This window comes from Cydia pomonella, chromosome 23 (genome assembly GCF_033807575.1).
Source record: "Cydia pomonella isolate Wapato2018A chromosome 23, ilCydPomo1, whole genome shotgun sequence".
Taxonomy (NCBI): domain Eukaryota; kingdom Metazoa; phylum Arthropoda; class Insecta; order Lepidoptera; family Tortricidae; genus Cydia; species Cydia pomonella.
Genome location: NC_084725.1, coordinates 13,282,500 through 13,309,337, shown reverse-complemented (window position 1 = coordinate 13,309,337; position 26,838 = coordinate 13,282,500). Strand labels below are relative to the sequence as shown.

The 26,838-nt window shown below is 36.0% G+C and overlaps 1 protein-coding gene and 1 long non-coding RNA gene across 6 annotated transcripts in view; one reads left to right on the top strand and one right to left on the bottom strand.

The window, feature by feature from the left end:
• The window catches only part of LOC133530658 (uncharacterized), a 231,863-nt gene extending 224,424 nt beyond the window's left edge, over positions 1-7,439 (top strand). The window contains exon 2 of the long non-coding RNA XR_009801350.1: positions 7,345-7,439. This is a non-coding gene — a long non-coding RNA (uncharacterized LOC133530658). The remainder of the gene's footprint in view (positions 1-7,344) is intronic.
• Positions 1-26,838, bottom strand: part of LOC133530611 (forkhead box protein P1) — a 92,248-nt gene that overhangs the window by 14,623 nt on the left and 50,787 nt on the right. For 4 of the 5 annotated variants that reach the window (XM_061868600.1, XM_061868601.1, XM_061868603.1 and 1 more), the window contains exons 4-5: positions 801-886; positions 114-222 (exon numbers count right to left, since the gene is read on the bottom strand). In XM_061868600.1, the coding sequence (XP_061724584.1) occupies positions 114-222; positions 801-886 (195 nt within the window). Of the gene's footprint in view, positions 1-113; positions 223-800; positions 887-21,956; positions 22,912-26,838 lie in introns of those variants that run through there. The other variant, XM_061868602.1, reaches the window with a different exon arrangement.

The following is a 26,838-nucleotide window of genomic DNA, read 5'->3' as shown; positions in this document are numbered from 1 at the left end:
ACTTCTTTTGGGCTCACGCTGGTCACGGGCGGTTATCATGAACCAGGTTTGGCTGTTTTGGTTGTTGGAAGAAGTATGCCTGTGAGTTGTAGAGGTAGGTACTAAATACTCACCCGAGCAAGAGCGAGAGGCTCATGATCTCTAGGTGGCGAGGCGCGGCGCGGGGGCGAGCTGCGCCGACGCCGCCGCGCCGCTTCGCCGCCCCACCTGCCGGACTCCTCTCTGGAAACATCCACATGGATCAAACTTGGTTCTATAGCCCTATCACTTACCATCAAGTGAGATAACTTGACACATCTGTCGCTCTTACAAGTTACCCATCGGTAACTTTCTACAAAAAAGAAATTGGAAAAATCAGGATTGAACCTATTCCGAATTTGGTAACCTCTGCCCAAATCACTATGAAGTAATTTAACTAGTTGAAAAATATAATCTAAGACTGGTAAATTGTGATTCATATATTTGGGGAGTATTTCCTTCGTCTAATGTTACCCCTCCTGTCCCCAGGTATCCCACTTGACGGTACGTACGCTCCTTTCCTGACACAGCATTAAGGCCTCATTTTAGACGAGGTGAGAGATGGACGAGAACTGGTTCTACCTATTTAGAAAATTTGATGAGAGTCTAATGAGAGGGGATCTGTAAATATAAGTAGAACGGAGTTCTGCGTAATAGTCTGATATGTTATCTATGCAAATTAATCAATGACATTTCCAATATTCATTTTCCAAATGATGAGGAGCACAATTCAGGTCGTAACTGGAATTTCAAGTTTTGGGTACAACCCGGTGTGTACAAACCTGTCCAAACAGCGGTCCAGCTCGAAAGAGTTTAGTAGCGGCGGCTTCGCGGCGCCCGGGGTCGAGTTCAGTGCCGGCTCGGGACCCTGCGGACAAACAACAAACATATATCAACACTTCACCTAGTCATATGAGTCCACTTGCTGGCGCAAGCCACGCACTACGAACGTAGCCGATAACACGGAAAAACCCGTATGTACTTTGAAAAACAGTAAAATACAAAACAGTAACGTTAACTTGAACAATTCTAAGTATTGTAAAAACGATAAAAACAGCCACAAAATTTGAGCCACTCAAAACAGTAAAATGTACGTCTTTTCGGAACAGTAAAATTTACTGTTTGGTTCGATAGGCTCATATGGAACTGTTTAACCTTTTCAACGCCAAATACCACTAAAACGGTCATCGTCTGTCGTGCCCGCGACGCCAATGACCATTAAAAAGCGACTTCCCTACTATCAGTTAAGCTTCATATTCGCTCTTCACCAGTTAACTTTTGGCATCCATGGCATTTCTTGACACGTGTGGAAAAGCGTTGAAAAGGTTAAAGCATTAAACTTTAATGCAATTTCAATTGTTTTAAATGGTTTTTTTTTCTCAGTGTTCAACTCGCCTATCGGGTCGCTGGCAGTGAATGTGATTGTTACTGTGATTGTCACACATAACTCCAAATATGTATGGGTCTTGATGATAACATACAAACAAATCCATGGGGTACCTACGTTAGTTGTTTCATTTTGGAAACTGTCCTAACCTTTCCTATTTTGGGAAACTGGTTTTACCCCCAATATTATAATGATTAGAGATGCAACGAATATTCGGCCATTATTCGGTATTCGGCCTATTCGGCCACAATTTTACTATTCGGCCGAATAGTGGCATAGTATTCGGCCGAATACCGAATAGTACGTTAACACGTAGATAACGGCAAACGAGGGGTAAAAAAAGTAACAAACTACAAGTAATCAATAGGTAAATCTTTCAGACTACGTTTATATTCATAGATAGTACAAAAACATGACAAATAAAACTACCAATTTTTTTTTTACACACACGACGAAATCTAACGCACCGCAATGTCCGCAATTCAATACGCACTGCGTGCAGAATAAGCGCAATTTTTATCAAAGATTGCCTACAGCGAGAAATAAGTATCAACTTGCAAAGCGCACGCACGCGCGCGTTCGAATTTACTTCATTTTAGGTAAAACTTCTAGCCGAATATTCGGCTATTCGGCCGATGGTTCCCTCGAATATTCGGTATTCGGCCAAGCCACTATTCGTTGCATCTCTAATAATGATAAGTTACAACTAATCAATGTACCTTTAGTAGCTCTAATACGCCTCTGAAATAGCGTATTTATCCCCACGGTGGTAATAATGATGTGATATCCCAGCCCTGTCCATTATAAACGCGGTAAAACACATAATATATGGAAGCAGAGTCTTTTTAAATCATCGATCTAATATACCCATGGGTCTTCAACTTGAGCATCACCATTGTTTCTTGCCTGATGGTGATGCCGGACCCGGCATCGCATAAACCACAACAACCATTCGCAAATGTCACCGCGGGCACAGGGTCGCCCGTATCCATAGCGTGTGTCTACAATGGACACTACTAAACTTTACAAAAAAAAAAACATCTATATGGTATATTAAATCGATGTTTTAAACGTTCAATTAGCTTGCGAGTCGTCTACGATTCCTATGGCGCGTCAAATAGCCTATCTGGAGTTAGGTTCTCCAATTTAGCAGACGTATAAAGACGGAGGTATGAAAAAAGCTTCGTGGGATTGTTATCGAAAAAAAATTACTTGTTTTTTATCAGTTATTGTACACTTGTACGAGTAAGTATATTTTTTATATACTACGTTGGTAAACAAGCAGTCTCCGTAGCCGATGTACGCCTGCAACTCCAGAGGAGTTGCATGTGCGTTTTGCCGACCCTAACAGTCCACGCCCTCTTTGAGCTCTGCCCGGCAGGAACACAACACCACAACACTATGAGTAGGGTCTAATGTTATTTCGCTGCGGTTTTCTGTAAGGTGGAGGTACTTCCCCAGTTGGGCTCTGCTCTTAGATCTGGAATGACATCCGCTGCGCTGTGCCCTACCACACAAAGCGAGATGACATTCACAATGCCCATACCTCTCTTTTGGACGTAGTTTAAGGACGTACCCGGGTATTCATATAGCTAGGTGAACTATAAATATCTATGAAGTCAATATAAAAGACACAGCCTAACCAACTTGCTTGTAAGAATGAATAACATAGGCCTGTATTCTAAACACCGTTTGACTGACTTCTGAACTCTCAGCTATGCGAAGCATGATGTCATGCTTTTGTTTACATTATTTAATTTACACAATACGTCATGTAGCAGTATTATAAACATTAGTAACTATAATATATTTGTGTTAGCTTATACAGCGGTTTGTAACTCAAAACTAATGTTGGTCGTGTTTGCTTTGCTAAAAAACGTTTGTACGAGTATATGTTTGTTCTAGTCGTTTAACCCCGCAGCAAATTTCACCGACGTAGTATTAAAAAAAAAAACCTTCCCATGCAAACGGAGTTCGTTCTCATTTTAAAACTACGAGATGGATTATAATGAGACTTTGCACACGCAATGACATATATCTATATCTATGACTGTAATTAGTTTATATAGCTTCACCTTAGTAGCCAAATAGAGCAAAAACAAATTTAGTACTGTTCTGGAATTTCAACAATTCTGTTCAGGAACCTAACCAAGATGTCAATAGTTTGTGCTGAGGCGAACGAAACGCTATCGCACTAATGGAAGAGTGATAAAGAGACATCACCTTTTTGTTCGCAATGTATCTTTTATTGCACGTTTTAAAATAAACTTACTATCCATGCTGGAACCTTGCATGAAAATTTTCTTCCAGAAATTTCTGAAATTTTAATAATGGAGTACAACTTACATAACTTATACATTCCTACACAGATTGACTAAGCCCCACAATAAGCTCAAGAAGGCTTGTGTTGTGGGTACTCAGACAACGATATATATAATATATAAATACATAAATACATAGATATAAGCTAGTTATAGTAATCATCGGTATATATCCATTATGTATATTGTTATTGTAAATTAATCATCTGTGTTCAAAAAATACATAGAAAACACGCAAGACACAGGAACAAGTATCTGTTCTCATCACACAAGCAAATGCTCTTACCGAGATTCGAACCCATCGGCTTCATAGGCAGATCCACTAGGCCATACCGGTCGTCAATGCTCCTAACCTCACGTACTTTAAAAATTTAAACATTTATAAATGTGAATGGTTTCAATTTTTTTCGTCCATGTTCGCTAGTACAGTCAGCATCAAAAGTAACAGCTTAACAAAAAGTGATGTCTTTAATATAGAACAACTAAAACTGTAAAAGATATATTTTTGAACGCGAATTTTAGAAAATTATCTACATTTGGAAAAGTTATCCGGAATATCAGATACTTTTGGCGCGTTGTTTCAACTGCTACTTTTGATACTGACTGTACCATAGACAAAACTACAAATTCATATTAAACATAAAAACAAAATAGAGTCAGACCAAGATAAGTCAGCAGCGATGTTGACAGCCCAGACTGTGCAAGTGTTATTTTAGACGTCAAACCTCTATAAAATTATGACGTTTGCACAGGCTGGGCTATCAAAATCGTTGCCAACTTAGCTTGGTCTGAATCTAACGATTTGGTGCAAGTACCATAGTTTAGTTGGAGCACCCTGTAGAGCTAGAGGTAAAAAACTAGCACATGTTATTGTTACAGCACTTGCTGTATAAATATGTGAGCTCACCGCGGTGTTGCAAACGTAGACAACAGTGGTTCATAAACTTAATGGTATGTTAGCTATAAGATGTAATGTTTTGAAAAGAGGTGTCCCGCCGAGTTTCTTGCCGGTCCCATATTGGGATACCCTCCTACAATTTAGGAGGGATTTAAATCTCGGGTCAGAGATGTAGGGTTAGAGCCGGCGTAGCTTTATTGAAGTTCATAAGCTCATTGTAATATGCTTATTTGAAAAATAAACTATCTTTATTGTATTGTCCACAGAAGAGACCTTTTTCTAAAATGTGCTTGACCCGACTGCAGGTATTAAAAACAATCCTCATTAAATTAACTTGACATAATATAAGAAAAACTGATTGAATCCGCGAACCTCCCTTTTAATTAAACGGAACCTTTCTCATTTCATCGACGGCAAACTTTCCCGACGATCCAGAACGAATTATGATTGGAACAAACTATGGGAGAAAATTAAAATTGAAGCGACAGATTTACAGAGAAAATGTCTGTCCGAGATAAGCTTGCGTTGAAATAATTTGGAAACACCACGGTGACGGTATTTGTTTAAGTCGAAACGGGACGACATCGTTACCGCTTTCCCATACAATGTAGTCCCCATTATCCTCTGTGGATATTAATATAATATTATTATTCCTTGATATTGTCTGTTTGTGTATTTAAGAATAAATTCTATTCTATATAAAATATTTTACGCAATGCGACTTAGAATTAGATTATTTTGACGACCGATCTGGCCTAGTGGGTAGTGACTCTGCCTATGAAGCTGATGGTCCCGGGTTCAAATCCTGGTAAGGGCATTTATTCGTGTGATGAGCATGGATATTTGTTCCTGAGTCATGTGTGTTTTCTATGTATTTAAGTATTTATAAATATTTATATATTATATATATCGTTGTGTAAGTACCCTCAACACAAGCCTTATTGAGCTTACTGTGGGACTTAGTCAATTTGTGTAATAATGTCCTATAATATTTATTTATTTATTATTTATTTATTTAATTAGATGTATATTAGCCACAGCTATTCTTTGTTTGATTGTTTTCGATTAAGTATACAGCGTGATGTGTGTTTGATACGATCGCATAATCATATGGTAGTGTTTAGGCCCTAATGAACACATTTTCATAGGGTTTATAAAAAAGTTTTTTTTATAATAATTCAGCAAGCTATGTATCACTTTGCTTTAACTCAAAACGTCGCATTTAATACTAAAAAACTAAGAGGCATAGCTTTGAGAAATCTTTTTTATACCTTTAAACGAGCAATTCTTGTATATATATTTATATATATATTTCTGTGATCTCGGAAACGGCTCTAACGATTTTGCTGAAATTTGGTATATGGGGGTTTTTGGGGGTATATAATCTATCTAGATTATTCTTATGTTTGGGAAAACGCGTGTTTTCGAGTTTTCATGCGTTTTTCTTTCGACGCAGAATATGGTCGCTAATTTCGTGTTGCCGGCTACTGTCCGTCTGGTCCAGCGGGTTAAGACGCGGACTACTAAACAAGTGTTACGGGTTCGAATCTCGCCCGGTGACTAACTTTTTTTTTTATATGTTCAAGTTTATATATAATTTTTTAATTTTTATTGTTTTAGACAAGTATAATTTAGTAAAAAAATGTAGTTAAGATTATCACCTATACACCACCATATTACAATAAATAGTTATAACCGAGCAAAGCTCGGTCGCCCAGGTACTATATAATTAATTGTACAAAAATACTTACCGTAAAATCAAAATCCAGGGAGTAAAATGAGGACTACCTTTGTAAGGAGATGCGGTGTCCACTATCCTCTTAAGAGGGAAGTATACGTACTCGTCCATACAATCAGAGAAAACGTTTTTCCACTTTTAAATATTTTTGATTCTCCATTATTTATTAGTGTTTTATTAAACTAGGTATAAATCTAGGATTATAGGTTATCCTTTTTTTCAAAATTTGCGATACAAAAAAAATGTTTTTAAAGCGAAACCGATCGACATCAAAATTAGCTTTTCTTAGCGGCAATAGGAAAGAGGCTGGATAACCCTTTTATACGATTGGGCGTCGTCGTTGCATGCTCCGATGCACCATGATTGTAAATAAGGTTATTATTAACCTTTTCAACGCTTTCTCCCTCGCATCAAAATGTGGCATACACGCCAATATGTCAACTATGGAGAAACGAATTTAAACCTTATCTGTCAACAGTAAAATTGCTTTGACAGCGTCTGCCATGACCTCTTTAGTGGTCGTTGGCGTGGTAGGCACGACAGCACACGACCACTTTAGTGGCTCTTGGCGTTCAAAAGGTTAAGATAGAATTAGGATAACTAACATAGATATAAGTAGGTACTGTACTTAACTAACAAATATGGACTGTAATTTGGTCTGAAAGAAATATATATTGAATTGAATTGAATTGAAAAATCAAAGATTTTGATGTTATTGGAAACCGTTTTCTCTCGAAATGGACTTTGATAGAAAAAGTACCGTTATTTCGTTAGAATCGAAAGTTGTTCTTCCCTCTTAAGAGTCTAAGTATCCCTAAACTGCAAGGTCCTTAGGCCCCAATATGATCGAAAACGAACGTATCTGTGAATATGATAAAGAGATCAATACAAAGTTCGTCTCTCCGTCATTTGGCAGTGATCTGCCTTAAAGGCAGGGGGTAGTTGGACCTGGGTATGTCCTTGAACTACGTCCAAAAGAGAGGTATGGGCAATGTGAATGTCATCTCGCCTTGTGTGGTAGGGCACAGCACAGCAGATGTCATTCCAGATCTAGAGCAGAGCCCAACTGGGGAAGTACCTTCACCTTACAGAAAACCGAAGCCAAATAACACTTGACCCTACTCATAGTGTTGTGTTCCTGCCGGTGAGTAAAGTTGCCAGAGCTCAACGAGGGGGGTGGGGTTAGGGTCGGCAACGCGCATGTAACTCCTCTGGAGTTGCAGGTGTACATAGGCTACGGAGACTGCTTACCATCAGGCAGGCCGTATGCTTGTTTGCCACCGACGTAGTATAATAAAAAAAAAGGCAGGCTCAATCGTCGGACCTACAAGTCTTCTGGCATACATAGTAATATATATGAATATTTTATCCGTATTTTTAATTTAATTTAATTCATATTTCTATTTTATTTTTTGTAATTTATATGTAAATATTTTGATTGTTTGTTGTTTTGTGTTTTTGTATTACCTATGGATATTGTCCGAAATAAATGCTTTTTATTTTATTTTATTTTATTTTATATTATATGTTACTGTTTTTCTTTAAGCTGTATCTTTTACTGAGGTGTGCCAATAAAGAGTATTCTATCTATCTATATGTGACTCCGTACTTTGCATAATGTACAGACAGCCAATTTTATCTGGGGGCACGGTAGTGCCCCCGCCAAGACGAGCAAAGCGAAGCGCAAGGGCACTACCTACCTTTTCTCAAAGCGCTTTGCCGTTTTTGTGAACCCTCATAACTTGGGTTTGGATTATACTTACCAGATAAACAAAATTCTCGGGATATAATGTCAATAGTGGTTTTTTTTATTTTTTTTATTATTATTTATTTGTTGTAAAGTCATGTACATAATAAATCAAGATGTTATAGCATAAAATACAAGTCAGACCATGACACCCTGTAAGGGCACACAACATTAACTTAAAACTAAACAAAACAAGTCTTCTCATTAATCATGACAATTAATAATATTACAAAAAAGCATGTTATAAACTATCGTCATTAAGAAAATCCTTAACCGAATAATAACATTTATCAATTAATAATTTTTCTAATTTTTCTAATGGTTCATATCTACCTTATAGTTTCCGAGTAAAATGTATGTATGTATGTAAAATGCGTATGACGTACGGACAAGCAGGCACATGGGATATGGACATGACGAAACTATAAGGGATTCCGTTTTATAAATCGTTTTATTATAACTGATTTTAATTAAACTATGTGCATACATATTTTTCTATTGGTCATAGGGAAAATAAAACAAAAAATCGCTTAAATTCCGAGATGCAACTAACATATACCTATATGTAGATATTAATATCATACAAATTATATGTTTAAGTTTATGATTTTATTATATTAATTAGTATTTAATTTGTAAATAGTAGGTAGTGATATCGGTTAATTATTCTCAAGTACAAAGCCTGCATGCCTGCATGTAACACCTCTGGAGTTGCAGGCGTCCATAGACTGCGGTGACTGCTTACCATCAGGCGGGCCGTATGCTTGTTTGCCACCGTCGTGGTATAAAAAAGTACAAAGCCTGCACCTAACAAACGTCTCTTTTTGACCCAGTGGTTGACTGGTGGAGAATGCCTTAAGGCATTAAGCCGACCATTTGTACTTAATGTTTTATGTGCAATAAAGTATAAATAAAGGAAGACATTATTATTTTTTTAATTGTATTAATTTTAACAAATAAATGGTGAATAAAACCACGTTGAGTCACATGTTATTGACACGTGCCTTTTTTGAATACAAACAAATTGTTGCTTAGTAAGTGTTTACATACACCAAATACGATTTGTGACACGTATGTATGTATGTACTTAGTTTGTATGTACGTGGTGTAAGTAAATAAAGCGTTTCGGGTGATGTAATCGCGATATTATTATATAGTGTACAGTCATGATATGGTATGTTTACAAAACATGTTTACGAAACTGTTGGGAGCATAAATACCCAGTGGGGGGCAAAGTAGGCACATTTAAAGAAGTTTAAAGCAATAATAGTATATTATACCCCAAGGGGATAAAGTACTGTTTTATGTCACGGGCGCGATATTGAATCCTGAACGTAAGGAAGGACTCAGATTTAACTCCCGCGCGCAGCGAGGGGGTTATTAGTTAATTAAGACTGAATCCTGAGTGCAGTGAGGGATTCAAGCGCGCCCAAGACAAAAACAGCTAGGTACAACAATATTTTATTAAAATAAATCAACAATGAAAATTAATGTTTGATACACAGCAGCGTATTATAGCACTTGCGGCTTTTGTTTTTTTTCCAATTTATTTATTCATAAACGATATTAAGCTTGTGGAGGTGCCAGTACGATTTTCGAATAAATAATAGTACATTGTGCAACGAGGGGAGTAAGTGAAATATTGTTCGAGAATCTATATATTCACGACAGCAGCAGGCTGGAGTGAATTAAAGACTCGAGTAACAATATTCTTACCCCCGGAGTTACACACAATGTTTTTCATCACACTTGCGAAGAAAAAATTTTAAGCGAAATAATTCTTAAATACGGTGACATTTCAAATTCGTCCGCCATATTGTCATTTTTGACAGGTTACGCATCGAAGGCATAGACCTATCCGACATTCAGCCACAATTGAAAATTGTATAAAACTATTTTAAACGACTATTAAAATTAATTAAATAAAATAATTTTAAACATGAAAAAAAATATTAAATTATAAACGTTAATATTTTAAAAGTAAAACACATTTATGCTACTTGTTTTTTATGGAAAATTTATAACTCCCTAGGGAGTTATAACTTTTTTTTCACAATCCATAACTGCCGTGGAAACAAAATAGGCCTTTGTCATTCAGTACACCTGCATGAAACAAGATCTCTTTCGAGCAAGTGTGATGAATATTCCATTTTCAAATCAGTGCGGCGGTCGCCATTCCGCGTGTGCCGCCGCTCGAGCTTCACGAAATTAGACTTCAAAAACATATCAATAAGAACTATGAGAAGTGAAATCACATTATAACCCGACGGGTTACAATGAAATTCAGTACAATATTACTACCCGGTTAAAACCAAGGGCTATAATGATTTGCTTTCGGTAAGGTTTGCATGATATATAATTTTCTGCCCTCCGGGCGGAAAGCGTCAACTTTGCTCCCGCTGCGCTAAACAAAGTTGCCGCTTTCCGCCTCCGTCGAGCAGAAAAATAATATGCGCACCACGGGAGGAAACGTAGGACATTCCATCCCGCGTGTTTGCCACCCTCGCCTTCGGCTCGGGTAACAATTTTACACGCGGCACGCAATTTCCTACTTTTCCTCCCTTGGGACACAAATAACTATTGGCATTGTCGAGCAGGTGGTGTAAAAAGATTTTTTTTTCCTGTACAGTCATAAAATTCTATTTGTGACCCATTTTGTACCTTGTAGGAAATGGGCCATAAATTAAATCTTTTGACTGTACCGGAAAATGTGCCTACTTTGTAAATGTGATCTGTCTTCGAATGATTCATCAAAACTGATTAATTGGAATATATTTGGATCTTATGGAAAAACCTTGTGGATTGGCGCGGCCTGGAAAAGGGTAAAATTTTTCGAATTTTGGGGTAAATTTTAGAGCAAAGTAGGCACATTTTACAGTAGGTTTACATTTTAGTATTATTTTTATTTTATAGGACATTATTACACAAATTGACTAATTCCCACAGTAAGCTCAATAAGGCTTGTGTTGAGGGTACTTAGACAACGATATATATATAATATATAAATATTTATAAATACTTAAATACATAGAAAACACCCATGACTCAGGGACAAATATCCATGCTCATCACACGAATAAATGCCCTTACCAGGATTTGAACCCGGGACCATCGGCTTCGTAGGCAGGTTCACTACCCACTAGGCCAAACTGGTCGTCAAGTTAGTTTGATCCTGACCTGAAACCTGTTTTAAAAACTTAAGGCGAAATAAATCAGGTTTTTTTCGTGTACCGTCTCCCCCTTAGCGATAAATACATTAGTCATATTATAAAGTAATTGGGAATTATAACGAAAAAAAAAATACAATTTTCAAAGTCATTATGATCGACTGTACTTTTCTTACTAGTAGAGTAATATTGACATATAATAATTTTATTACATTGAAACAAAACGAGACTAAATTATAGCCTCATTTTTATCAAAACAATTATTTCGCCGCACAGTGGTGCCTTCTAAACAAACCGAGACAAAATATCCAATATTATTGTTTTTCCAAAGTAAACCGCCACTGTTATTTCTGTATAATAAATAAAAATAATTTAAATTCAATCGTTTACGTCTGTTATGTTATGTTATGTTTGTTTGGGCGAGCAAAATAAAACAGTGGGCGAATAAGCAAACATTTTGAAGAAAGGATTCAATGTGTATTTTTATCGAATTATCTTTTATTTACGTATGTTTTAAGTTCAAAGTCCTATCGATGCGTACTCGGTTTTAAATATAGACGTTACTTATTTTAATATAAATATTAAAGAAATTACAAGTACCCAGATTTGTTCGTTTTGAATCAACTTTACCTGTTTTGAATTTGGATTTGATAGTTAAAAATAAAGAACGACTCACAAATTTAAATACCTCGTTTTATATTAATTAATTTGTTTGTCACAGAGTTGCAGACGTACACAGGCTACGAAGGCTGCTTACCATCAGGCGGGTCGTATGTTTGTTTGCCACCGACATAGTATAAAAAAACTACAGTATGTAAATTCAATACGGGCGAATATTTAACCGGTAGTTAGCATAGGACATACGAAGTATATTAAAATTATTTTTGCTTAGAAATACAACGAAAATATTAAAATAATCTGCCCGCAATGTAAAGCAACAGACAAGTTACGAGATACGAGTTTTTTATAGTAACTGCCAACGCTTGTTGGCATGTAATATTTGAATACATTGCTTGTACATGTAATTGAAATGTAATATTTATTCTGTGATATTTATGTAACTGCCTAGTATAAAAAACAAATAAACAATCCCCTGTTTTAGTATAAAAAGTTATAAAAATAGAGGTTTGATTAGAAGTTTTCTTCGGTAAACGTCGAAGGTAAGGGGTAGGGAATGTTTTTTTATTCACACTTTCATGAAAAAAATTTTTTTTTCACAATGACAAAAAAAAATTTTGGAATGTTCAAATTCAGTTCTTTCAAAACATGACTTGACCTAGTAACTAGACTTTGAAATTTTGCTCCCTCTTCGTATTGGGCATTTTACATAGTTAATAAAAATAAAGAAAACAAAAATAAAAATGTCTGGGTAAGCGTTGTTCATAACTATTCCAAATTAAAAATCGATAGCTTATTTGAGCTTAGCTCGAGGTACTTGGCAATGTGACAGACAGACGGACAGACAGATTCGCACCATAAGGGTTCATTTTGAACCTTTTTGGTATGGAACCCTAAAAAGGAACGGATAGACAAACATATAGCTACTACACATGTAACACGTATAGGAGCACGGAATCCTAATATTGCGACACCAGCGTGTAATTTTCCTTTTACTTCACTTTTTGCTGAAATGTTCCATTTTTAATTAAAACTCACCTGTCTCACTGCGTACAGCATCTCAGTATCTTCCGTCTCGTTCCCGCGCAAATCAATAAATTATCCTCCGTCCCGCTCACTCACTACCAATTGTTTTTATCGACGTTGGTTAATTAACTATCAGTCGTTTCATTATTTTAATTACTATTTTAACTTAAAGTATTGATTTTTCTTTGTTATAAGTTATTCATTGTGAAAATCTGAAATATTCATATTTTCATAGATTTTGTTGCTGTACAGGTCTGTCTACTGGGTTAGGTTTACTTTTCCATGAAACATGACCATCAAACTATTACATTCGTTTATAAATTGTATTGTCAAATTGTACAGTCAAGGTATTAAATATCGATACGGACGAAAAAAAAAAAAAAGCGCTGGTGGCCTAGCGGTAAGAGCGTGCGACTTGCAATCCGGAGGTCGCGGGTTCAAACCCCGGCTCGTACCAATGAGTTTTTCGGAATTTATGTACGAAATATCATTTGATATTTACCAGTCGCTTTTCGGTGAAGGAAAACATCGTGAGGAAACCGGACTAATCCCAACAAGGCCTAGTTTATCCTCTGGGTTGGAAGGTCAGATGGCAGTCGCTTTCGTAAAAACTAGTGCCTACGCCACATCTTGGGATTAGTTGTCAAGCGGACCCCAGGCTCCCATGAGCCGTGGCAAAATGCGGGGACAACGCGAGGAAGAAGAAGACGGACGACGTGCCAAAAATATGTATACACGACCTTATTGCCTATATATTAAGGTCCTTGACTGTACCTGAACCAAATAATAGGAATTTGCTGTTAATATTGAGTAAAAAGATGGTAACGCAGTGGTTGATGCCTTATTTTCATACAAATCGGGAGTCATTCGAGGACCACTGCGTTACTATGATTAAGAATATTTCCAGTAGTTATTGATTGATCAAAACTATCGGGATTTACGCGTAATTATGCTATTAAGCCTTTTTCCCCATCACAAAACAGAAAATGAAAGTAATGGCCTGGCCAAGTATTCTAAAATATGCATTTTACGAATAAGTGTCAGAAACAAAAAGTACAATGACCGATTTACTTTAAAGGGACTTTATCACGTATAGTTAAGCTTTAAAATTACCTCCGACGTTTCGAGGACGGCATTGTCCCCGTGGTCTCGGAGAAAGACTACGCGAGAAAGTATAGGTATATGCTAATAAGTCCCGTTAAAGTTAATAATACAGGTATTTTGTTAACAACCGATAAGTGTGTGTGTGGGATTACATAATCTAATCCCCCCATCTCCGTTCTGCCACCGTGGGACTAGACGCGGACTTGCGTTTCATCCTTACGTCGTTACTTTACCACTGCTTCGCACTAAACGCTACGCATCCAGCTTTATCATGCGTACGGCTAAGGAGTGGAATTCACTTCGTGCAAATCCATTCCCAGTCCACTATAACTTGGACCTTTTTAAATCGAGAGTGAATAGACATCTTTTAGGTAAGCATGTTCCATCCTAGACTGCATCGGCACTTTCCATCAGGTGAGATTGTGGTCAAATGCTTACCTTTTCGTAATAAAAAAAAAAATCATTACCGTACCCGGTTATTAAGTTTTTTAAAAAAATACATAAATCATTACATATAAAAATACTAAAACAAAAAGCTGTAACGCTGCGAGTGGAATCCTTTGAATTCCTAATAAACAGATTTGAACCTCGGCTAAAAGTTATTAATTAATAATGTACTTTCTTTGTCATGCTTTAATTTAATTCTCAAGTCAATTGTGTTTAAGCCTTGCACTTGATAAATTCGCTCCTCGAATCACCAAACTGCAACGTGTTTGCGAGTGGATGGTTGGACGTATGTGATGAACTGATAAATGCTTGGAGATTCTGCGAGACGATGAACGAACGACCTTCTGTGATATGTTAATTATGCGTACTATGTGTCTATGTACCCTCAACACAAGCCTTATTGAGCTTACTGTGGGACTTAGTCAATTTGTGTAATAATGTCCTATAATATTTAGTATTTATTTATGTGTACGAAATTGTCTATTGGTTTCACAGTGCTTTGGAATACTGTCATGCTGTGAAAAAATGATTATTCCTGTACTATATCTGTATGCCACATTAACACATTCACTGCCAATAACACTTATATGTGTTCATTTTGTATTGGAAATGGGGCGTTTGGCATTGAAAGTGTTAAGTTTGGTGACCTAATAATTATTTGTGTCTTACTTTGGATTTTTTTTAGTTGCACGTAGTTAAGCGTACAAATAAAAATGTATTGTAACGTAATTGTTAGAGGGGGTTTGAAAAAAGATCGTAAATTAATTTAAATTGTTTAATTTTTCTTACTTTTTAATATTATTGCTTTATTATATATCGACCGCTCTGGCCTAGTGGGTAGTGAGTAGTGACCTTGCCTATGAAGCCGATGGTCCTGGGTTCAAATCCTGGTAAGAGCATTTATTCTTATGATGAGCACGGTTATTTGTTCCTGAGTCATGGGTGTTTTTCTATGTATTTAAGTATTTATATATCGTTGTCTAAGTACGCACAACATAATCCTTATTTAGTTAAATGTGGGACTTAGTCAATTTGTGTAATAATGTCGTATAAATAAATAAATATTATGGGACATTATTACACAAATTGACTAAGTCGCACAGTAAGCTCAATAAGGCTTGTGTTGAGGGTACTTAGACAACGATATATATAATATACAAATATTTATAAATACTTAAATACATAGAAATAATAATAATATTTATTGCTGTCAATGAAATACTGATCATTGATAATAAATAAAGAAATAAATATAATTTTTAAAATACTAAACAGAATTAAGAAAAGAAAACATAAAATTAATATTTATTTACAGTAAAGTAAAAAAAAAAATACCGACCAAAATAATTAATTTACAAAGCTAACTCACAATAAAGCGATGCAGTTACAAAGATGATTCAAAACATTTCCAAACCAAGCTCAATAAAAAGCAACATAATTTAAAACATATACTGCATAACATAAAAACACATAAATTCATAATCCATTTTACAGCATATTTCAGTATTTCAGCCCCTTTTAAGTGGCGGTCTCGCCCCCTGAACAGCGACGGGGTCGGCCAATAGCAGCGCGCCGCTGAAAAGCGCCACGCCCACCCGCTGTAGAGAGACGCCTAGTATTGTAGGAGACATAATATTCTATATGACTAGCTTGTTCATTTTGTCTGCATAATTAGGACTTAGGACCACTGTGTGAGCTATATTTATACTATAATTAGTTTTTTTTTATTAGAAAAAAGGAAACAATCTTGACATATCTTTTTAATGAAAAACTCTTAATAAACATCAGGAAATATTATTTATTAAAGCAAAATAATGTAAATGATCGTATATTTTATTTTTTATGAAATTAGGAGCAATTTATTTAGGCTGGAGTTTTGGAGTAAAACATTCTATTGTACAAAAATAAACATAAAACAGGATAGAACACACATTTGTACAAAGGCGAACTTATCCCTTTCAGGGATCTCTTCCAGTTAACCTTAGTACTAGTAGTAGTGGTAGTCTTAGATTAATAAGCGTTTTATGTCTGAATTTGTATGGTAAAAGCAATAATGTTATTAAACATACTTGACATAATTGAGTTAGCAAATTCTCAATATTTCCGAAATTTTCTGGAAACTTTCATGAGAAAATTCTTATGCAAGTTTCCACTTAGAAAGTTACCGTTCAAATTAGGAATTATAGTCAATGTTCCTCACTGTTGACGACTCATTTGTGTCGTTTCCAAGCAAAATAGTCCCATTTTGTCACTTCCCGTAAGGATACTTTGTCAGGGTATTCGTATACAAGCCAGTGTCGTCCTTATGGTAAGCGTTAAAGTGTGACCTTTGACTACTCACTTTTAACCGACTTCAAGATTTCAAAAGAGGAGGTTATCAATTCGGTTTTTTTTTTATTGTTTGTTACTCCTTAACTCCGTCATTTCTGAACCGATTTTTAAAATTATTTTTTTGTTTGAATTTATATATATACAGATTGGTCCCGTTTTTGTCAAAACTCAGTTCTGATAATGGGATCCATGAGGAATCGAGGGAACTCTTCAAATGTGAAAGGCATACATACAGTGATTTTTGTATTTTCTTTGACAAATCAAGCATTTACATTTAAAAAAGTGACATTTGATGAAGTGGAACTGCTGATGATCAGAATGGTACTCTTCAACGACGCATAGTACACGTTTGGCGATTTGTCCTCTTCGCTGTGTTTGTTAATCAAATTAAATTTTCAAGGCAAATTTTTGTCAAGTTCGAGTTCTGACGATGGGGTCCATGAGGACTCGAGGGAACTCCTAAAATGTTAAAGGCATATATATAGTGATCTTAGTATTTTTATGAACAAATCAGGTATTTACATTTGTAGAAGTGACATTTGATGAAGTGGAACTGCTGATGATGAACAGAACGGAACTCTTCAATGATGCATACCTAGTTCACGTTTGGCAATTTGTTCTCTTTGCCAAGCAGTTAGGTTTTCAAGGCACATTTTTATATTTCTATCCTATTTAGTTTTTTAAATAATTATTTGGTGCTTTATTTCATGCATGGTGTGAAATAATTTATCTTAAATACAATCGAATACCCTATTGCGGGTATCTTACCAGGCAACCATAGGGCAAATCTGAAATGTGTCAAGGAGGGTGCAGTGGCAAAAAAAAACATGTTACCTCCTTTTCTACAGGCGTAGGACGCTGTCTTTTTAATTTCATTGTATGAAATCTAAAATCAACAATAATCATTCTTTCACCGGTCTCCCTCATTGAAGTCGGTTTTTTTTCTTAACAAATATTTGACATATACTAATATACCGACAAAAATGGTACGGACTGCGCTAAGAAGGTTCGACCGTGTGTTCTTAGGTACCTACCCACAGAAACTATGTCCATTGCTGTCGTGTAAGGCAATCCAACGTATTGTACATGCTTATATAGGCGCACCCTTATCGAATCGCACCAAAAAAAATAGCCACAACCGAATACAGAACCTCCTCCTTCTATGAAATTGAAGTCGGTTAAAAAATACCGAGAATATCATGGGAACTTTGCAGTCAGTAAAAATTCTCTATAGTGGAAAGTGAACCATGTCACCCGAGATATTTTGGTGCTCGAACGAAGTGAGTACCTTTACCCGAGTTAAACATTTTGATCGACTATGAAGAAAGTCAAACACAAGAAGGTTATGACTGGAATTGGCGCCATTTACATTTTGATGCCATCCCCTCCCTAGGGAGTTATAGCTTTTTTTTCACAATCCATAACTCCCGCGGGAACAAAATAGGCCTTTGTCCTTCAGCAACGTGCATGAAATAAGATCTTTTTCTAGCAAGTGTGATGAAAACTAATTTCATACTTTAGAAATGCTCCTAATTTGTATTTACAAATTCGAAAAAAAAAATCACGAAACCGTGGCGAACACCGTGGTTGATACACATCAAATAGCGTCAAAATATTGTCAATAATGTTAATATAAAAAATAAAAATAAAAATTATAGGACATTATTACACAAATTGACTAAGTCCCACAGTAAGCTCAATAAGGTTTGTGTTGAGGGTACTTAGACAACGATATATATAATATATAAATATTTATAAATACTTAAATACATAGAAAACACCCATGACTCAGGAACAAATATCCATGCTCATCACACGAGTAAATGCCCTTACCAAGATTTGAACCCGGGACCATCAGCTTCGTAGGCAGGGTCACTACCCACTAGGCCAAACCGGTCGTCAAATCAAGAGATGTAAATGCGGTCTTTTGTATGAAAATGCGGTTTCAGGGCGGTCATCCACTTTCGCCTTATAATGTATAGTACTTTTCAACTGTCTGAACAGGCAAGTTGGTAGATATTCAGTTCCATGGATGCCCCTCTACAGCTAGGGTGTTCGCTACTACACGGAACGCTGCTACGAGCGGCGTAGCACACGTAGCACTTGGGCATGGTAGGCATCGCGTCGGTAAATAATAATAATAATAACAAATTCTTTTATTTCAGATACATGCGATCCATAATTACACAATCATTAATATTACAGCAATTTTGATAAAATTAGCTAGACAAAATATAAATTAATAAAAACAAAAATACCTTAAAATTGCAATACTTACTTAATTACTTGCACACATAAAATTAAAAATTAAAACTAAAGTAAAGTAGAAGGGATGCATTGATTCGCCATCATAACACACGGCCCGATTCGAAGAATGATTAAGACACGTTAAAGATCGATAACTAAACGACATGTCAAAATTGACTTTTATTTCGATTCCGCTGTGATCCCAATAAGATCTACCTACGATATTTCTAACGTCAAAGTGACATTGGTTGCCCGAATCGAGCTGCTTTTAGGCCCGATTCGAAGAATGATTAAGACACGTTTAAGATTTTGGAAAGATCTTTAAAAGATAGATAACTAAAGGACATGTCAAAATTGACGTTTATTTCGATTCCGCTGTGATCCCAATATGATGTACGATATTTCTAACGTCTAAGTGTCATTGGTTACCCGAATCGAGCTGCTTCTGTCAATTATATGACATACAAACGATATCTAAATGAGAACTTATCTAAACCAGAATTTATCGTTATCGTATCTTATTCTTCGAATCGGGCCGACATGCAGTGCCAACGCGTGCTATGCGCTACCAGCGTAGCCGATAATATGGGAAAACCCGTATGTAGCGAAAAGCGTCTACGGACAGAGAACCCGTGTAGCGGGTCGCTGGCAGTGAATGTGTTCCATTTCTGGCTTTTTTTATTTATGGACAAAATTGGTAGTTTTGGACGACAGCTAATGTTGTTTTTAAATACTTATAAGTTTTGAATTAATTAGTTTATTAGACATAATTTTTAATTCGATTGCTTAATTTTTATACAGTTTATCTTAGGGCCTGTTTCACGATGTCCAAGTAAAGTCCTGAATAAGCTACTTGCCACTTATCTGACGAATAATGTCATCGTTGGCGTTTCACAATCTTCAAATAAGCTTAACTGCAAGTGCTAAGTTTTGCGGAAAGTTTTATCTGGCAGTTCATTTATTTGCTAATTAGCTATCTAATGCTTTAGTTTGACATTGTGAAACAGGCCCTTAATGATCTTAAAGCAGTGACTAATGACTCTATGTGTAAGTATTTTAATAGTATTTGAATGTTTATAATGTTAAATTCTATTGATATAGGTATTTTTAATTGGTAACTAGTGTAAGCGACTCGGACGTGATCTGTAATGCTTATGTATTTAAAAAAATCATTCAATCAGTCAGTCAATCAATTAATCGGGTCCGCTCGCAGCGCAGTGAATGTGTTCTAGGATTTTCGGACCGCATCACCTCTCACGAGGTGCTTGAATGCAGCGGAGTCGCTCCACACAGGGCAAAACATCTCGGATCTCCGAGAGATATCCTAAGGTTCTTGACATCAAAAGTTTGATAGAATATCTTGAGTTAGTCACGCAAAATATGTGCAAGTCGTCGAATTGCGGAGACCTGCCCGTGCTACAATACAATACCACGTCTACTAGACGAAGGCCTAGCTTTCAAATGGATCGCCACACATTTATTTTGTCATTGAATTAGTACTAATGGAATTGGCTTGCTACAGCATTTTTTTAAATACTACGTCGGTGGCAAACAAGCATACGGCCCGCCTGATGGTAAGCAGTCTCCGTAGCCTATGAAATGCCAGAGGAGTTACATGCGCTTTGCCGACCCTAACACTCCGTACCCTCGTTAAGCTCTAGCAAACTTACTCACCGGCAGGAACACAACACTACAGTAGGGTCCACTGTTATTTTGCTGCGATTTTCTATAAGCTGGAGGTACTTCCCCAGTTGGGCTCTGCTCTAGATCTGGAATGACATCCGCTGTGCTGTGCCCTACCACACAAAGCGATATGACATTTATAATGCCAATACCTCTCTTTTGGACGTAGTTTAAGGACGTACCCGGGTCAAATGCGATAATATGCAAATACGGTCAGCAAGAGTTAGCGCTGATCTTCCGGCGAGACCATTTGTGGGCTACGATCGCAACTGTATCACATCAACCGGTCGTGGTCCTTATATCTAGTCTATCTGGTCTAGATCAGATCGTCAGTTATACTGCTTTTCTTTTGCCTATTTCTAGAAAATTTTTTTTTTTTCTCTTTCATAGAAACTTTCATCCCTGAATTTCACCCCCTTAGGAGCCTGGTTTTTTCAAAATTCTGTTTTCGGGGTCTGCGCTTTAATAGGAACTTCTAGTAATGTATGTCCATAATGACAGATTCATACTTATTTTTAGAGACGATAAATTAAATTGATTACTGCCTAAATTACAAAATTAGCACAGATACGACACTAGAGCATTGTAAATGGGGCATTTTAATTTTGGGGCACGGTAATTTCCACACAAAGTGACCTAAATAAATTATTCTTAAGTGTATCATATTTTATTCTTTACTGCGTTTCAAAAAGAGGAAAATTCTCTAAACACAATAATAACTACATAATAAAAAACACAACTAACCCTTCAAAAACACAAAGAGCCAGCAACTAAAAAATCCAGATATTTTCCTCTAAAAATACGTTTCTAAAATACCCATTCCTATTTTCATCCCTTATCAGCTGTTGAGCATGGCGCTGTAAAGCGGCGCGCCGCTATTGGCTAGCCGCTCATGAGCGACGCTCTGATTGGTCGACCTGTCATGAGCGACAGATCACGTGCTTATAAGTTCTAAAGTTTGGAATTCAAACTTTTTACGCAGCGTTCGAGAAATGTTTTTACGTTTCGATTTTTGGAAATATTATAAGATAATTAGATGTTAGGATTTGTTGTGTAGAATATTGGAAATATAAGCAGTTAATGAGTATTGATTAATTATTAGAGAGAGGATAAATTCTAAAATTTAATTCTGTTTTTTTTTTATTATTATTTTAGTTGTAATTTAGGTATGAAATCATGTATAACACATCAAAATATGGCCATAAAAGTATAAAATTTACTTACGAAAAACTGGTCTCGCATCTTAAATGCACTCGGATAAATTAAACACTGCATCTACGCGAAATTAATCCAACGAAAAACTCAATAAACGACGAAAATTTCCCTATTTTCAAGAAATTCGCACGATCACAGTCCGTTGCGTTCGAAATTCGAAGCGAAAACGCGTCGCAGAATCCAAAAATTACACTCACAGCCTTACTTGTTTATTGAAATAAACAATAAAACAACAACAACAAATTTATATTAACAACAAAACAAAAGAACAACACTGTACAGCGACAAAATCTACCACTCATAAGTTCCACCAAACTGCAGTCTCGATGCAAATTATTTACACTTGTGCATCGCGGTGCATCCTGCTCTAAATATCCGCAAGTAACCGTTAAAATATATATTAAATGTTAAATAAAGTTGTTATAAAGCTGTGTTGGTATAATGTTAATATATTTGCTTGAAAACGCGCCTCTAAACAATACACAACAGCCTGCGACGCGGCGGCAACAACAATGCTTGGGCGAAATAAGCAAGAAATATTTAACTACCCCAGGCGGGGTGGGGCGGGCACTGGCCCTCAGTATTGGCGCTACGCCTGTGGTAGTTATAGTTTACGTGATACACAGCTCAAATACAAATAATATAAACATTACAACTGAGCATGCGCAAATGCGCCCGACAGGGACGCAAATACTACCTCTCTACTCAAAAAAACGCTTAAAACACAACTTATACAGTAATCCATTGCTAAAAATACATCTTTCTAAGATGTATGAACTAGTGAGGATAAGTGTATTAGTTTGTGGAATGGTTTTTTTATGGATTCATTTGCATATTTTTGACAGAAACCGCATCGCGTTTCGAGCGTTCACGCATGCGCTGCTGCGGAAATGTTATTGACGATGCAAAATGTTTATTTTTTGGCGCTAAATACAATACTTTACATTTACTCGCTTTCGAAAAAGTAACTATATAACTAATACATTTTTTATGTATAATTTAATTTAGAAAAACATACAACAAACAACAGTTCAACAAGAAATACAATTAATACAATTCGCGCCGTTAATTGTTGGTGAAGAAAAAGATGGCGGAACTAAGTCGAAATAAAAATCATTGTAGGACATAAGTTTGGTGCGTTGGGACAAATAAGATAAGGAGGTAATCGCCTTTCTACAAGTCCTCGGGGACTTAAGGCTGGATTTATTTCAATTATAATCTAATATAAGGTCTCTGCGCATGCGTGGGGCACAATTTACACAGGAACGGATGCTGGGGTGTTGCTTCAACTGTCAAAGCAGTGTTTTGCTCTGACTTCTAACCCTTATTTTTGGAACCAAGTTCCTTACCGCACGATATGGACTTGGTGGATGGGGGCTAAGGCGAAAAAAGTGTAAGAGTTTTCCGTCAAGAGTTTCCGTCACGACCCTTTCTTAAGAACAAAAAATATCAGTAGGTAAGTAGTATACTAAAATAATATCGACATAACAAAGTCTTAATTTCAAGAGAACTTGGTTGTCTTGATTTAGTATAGAAATATTGATAGTTCATGCATCTAAAGGCAAAGTGAACCTTTTAATTATTTTTTAGAAATAAAAGGGTTATTTTAATCAATTTCAAGAGTACTTTCAATTTTAATAACTAGTGTTAACGATTTTCCATACAAAACATTAATGAGAAGGCGTTACAGAACTTTCAAAACAAGTATTTTGTTTGTTTACGAGAAGTAACATGGTTGACTGGTAGAGAATGCCTTCTGGCATTAAGTCCGCCATTTATACTCTTCATGTATAGTGCAATAAAGTTTAAATAAATAAAAATAACTCATAATTCCCACTAAGTAATCTAAAAGTATCACATTGTCATTTAACGAACTAAGCGAGGAGAAACATTTTTTATATAAACACCCAACTATGGACAGAAATTAAAGTGAACGGGCGGACAATCCTTCGCGCCTACATTATTTAAATTGCTGCCTTTTTCTACTGACAAACTGGGTGTGCCAGAGTATACTTATTTTATTTTTATTTTCATTAAACTTCCAAGTTCCTAAAGCAGTGGTGAAATCCGCATGCAAAAAAACAGGTGTGTACTGGTACAAATAAACAATAGTTTTACGTGTACTAGGCAATGGGTTAGGTATCCCTAATTTTTGTTTCTTTTTTACCTTTTTTGTTTCCATTCTCGTATCTATTTTTTTTCCCTAGCGGTGATATGTACGCCACCGAACTTCGGTGTTAGCGCGCGCCTCCACGCCGCTAGGACATTGACATTTTTATCGGTCTATGATTTAACGCCATCGATTGGCCACCAGTCATCCAGGATTAGAATTTAGGAGCGGCCAGGAACATCCTTTATTCCTGGCTTGTCGCCGACAATTTGATTGCCGGGAAAAATATTACTGTCGAAAATCGTTCTGGGATCTGTCTCAATGTTGAGATAAATCAATACAATTTAGGACTGTTCAAATTACTTTTATAAAAATAAGTACTTCAATTGTAGAAACACCATTTTACAAATAATAAATTGAATAACTAGGTACCAGGAAAAAAAATATTTTAGAGAAACATATTTTGTATATTGATTTCGCTGATAGGTACAGGAAAAATAAGAGAATTTATTACATTAGATTAAGGTTTGACCAAACAAACTTTTAATGTAATACAAAATGGAAAATATATACATTTAAAAAAGTAGAAGATATTCAAAAATTTTACAAAAATATAAGAACTAAATAAAAATAAAGATATTCATCAGTAATTTGTAAATAAAAAAGGTTATAAATTCAATGGTTATTGCACTAACATATATTTTATTTCTCTTTAATGTCGTATTCTATTAAAATCACTAAGCCATTTTTAAACCCTACAAAATCATAAATGAAAAACGGTTTTAAATAGTGCTTTAACTTTACCTAGCGATGTTAAAAAGGCTAAATAAAGCACTAAAAATGTAATAAAAATGTAAAAATAAGTCTCACGCTGATGAGAGGGCGGGGCCCGCCCTGTACAGCGCCGCCCAGCCCGCTCATGAGAGACGCCTACTCGCGAGAGTTAGGCGGGCGGACTTTCCTGTAAAATTATTGCATTTTTTTTATATTTTTTTTTTATTGCAGTATTTTTATGCAGCTCTTGTACTATAAGACTTATGTCGTTATACAATTTTTGCATTTTTTTACTGTTTTTTTTTACGTTAGGTATAGTGAAAAGACTCGAAATAATGAATGATTTACATGAAATCGTAATTTTCTGTCACTAACAGCTGCGTCAGTAGCTCTCCAGGGAATTCTGGAATTTGTCCTGTGTAATTTACCCTCCCTTTCCCCAATAAGTGAAAATTTATTATATAAAGTAGCCTATGTCCATCCCTATGTCATAAGCTATCCACGTACCAAATTTTATTAAAAACGATCCTGTATTTTAGTCGTAAGAAGGTAAAATAAAAACAGATTTATTTTCTCTTTTTGGAAATGATTGTGTTGAAGGTTGAGGCTCGTACTCTGGTCGAAACGCAGCCCTACTTTCGCAGTTATAATATTAGAAGCGTTTTCAAGATTTTTAATAAAACCTATCCAGTAAAATACTTAGATACCTATTCATTCCGGCAAACTTCACCCCAGCGAAACATACATTTTTAAGGGTTCCTTACCTCAAAAGGAAAAACGGAACCCTTATAGGATCACTTTGGTGTCCGTCCGTCCAGTCCGTCCGTCTGTCTGTCTCGGGAACGTGTGGAGGTATCGAGTGGTATGTGGTTTTAAATTCAAACTATATTCTTAGGTCTTCAGTCACCTGAAGCTGTAAAAAAATCAAACTTTTAAGTTAAATTTAAAAAATGATACGGCCGTTTATGCCGAAAAACCGTAAGTATATTTCGACACTCTAAACGGAATCGTTATTTATAGTTAGTTAGTTAGTTAGAACTATGAAATTTGGCAAGTAATATCGTCTTACACTACAAGTACAGGGAAAGATCTGGAAACTATAAATTGTAAAAAAAAGACTATAAAATATAAGTTAAATTTGTACGGAACCCTCGGTGGGCGAGTCCGACTAGCACTTGTCCGGTTTTTTTTTCAAAGTACCTTTTAGATTAGATTGCGGTCAAATGCTTACCTGTTTACAATATAGAAAAAGTAATTGCAATAATCGTTAATAATTAAAATAAAGACAGACAGATAGACTAGCTCTTAGCCTATCCCCGTTAATGGCTGCCAAGTAAGTAGTCTGAACAATGCTCTAGGTCCACCTAGTTTCTAGACTAGATATACTCGAGGTGCGAATGGCTTCCAAGTCGACTTGAAATTACTTCACGCTCGCTATTTTGTTTATGGACTCCATTCAAATATAGATTCAAATACCTAAGTAAAAGAAAAAACAATTTTGATACACACTGATACTTTTTATTTTATTTATTATCACAAATAGTATGGTACATTTTAAACTTGTGTTAGGTTCGCCAAACTTACTACTTTTTGACTTACTTTTACTTACTTTTTTACTTTTTTTTTCTTTACTTTTTTTTACTTTTTGATACGCTGAATGTACTTTTCTTTCAACAAGCAGCTAATTGCTAATACTCATCGCTTAAAAATCTGTTTAAGATTAATAACGATTTTAGTTTTCAAAATGTATTAGCTGTATATTGATTTAAACCAACACGATTTTCGTTCATAGTTTCAAAACGTAAGTTTACGCGATTAAGTCCCGTATTCGTTTTAAAACTATGTATTAGCTGTGTTTGCGACTGTGGCGTCAGGCTGTCTTGTCTGTACCCCTAGTGTAAATATTTTCGACAGCGAAACGTGACGTATGCGTTTGCGTTAAGTGTCATTTTGTATGAGATTTTTGACTTTCCAAAACGTCCCGCTTGGCGCGCTGTTCAAAAACCC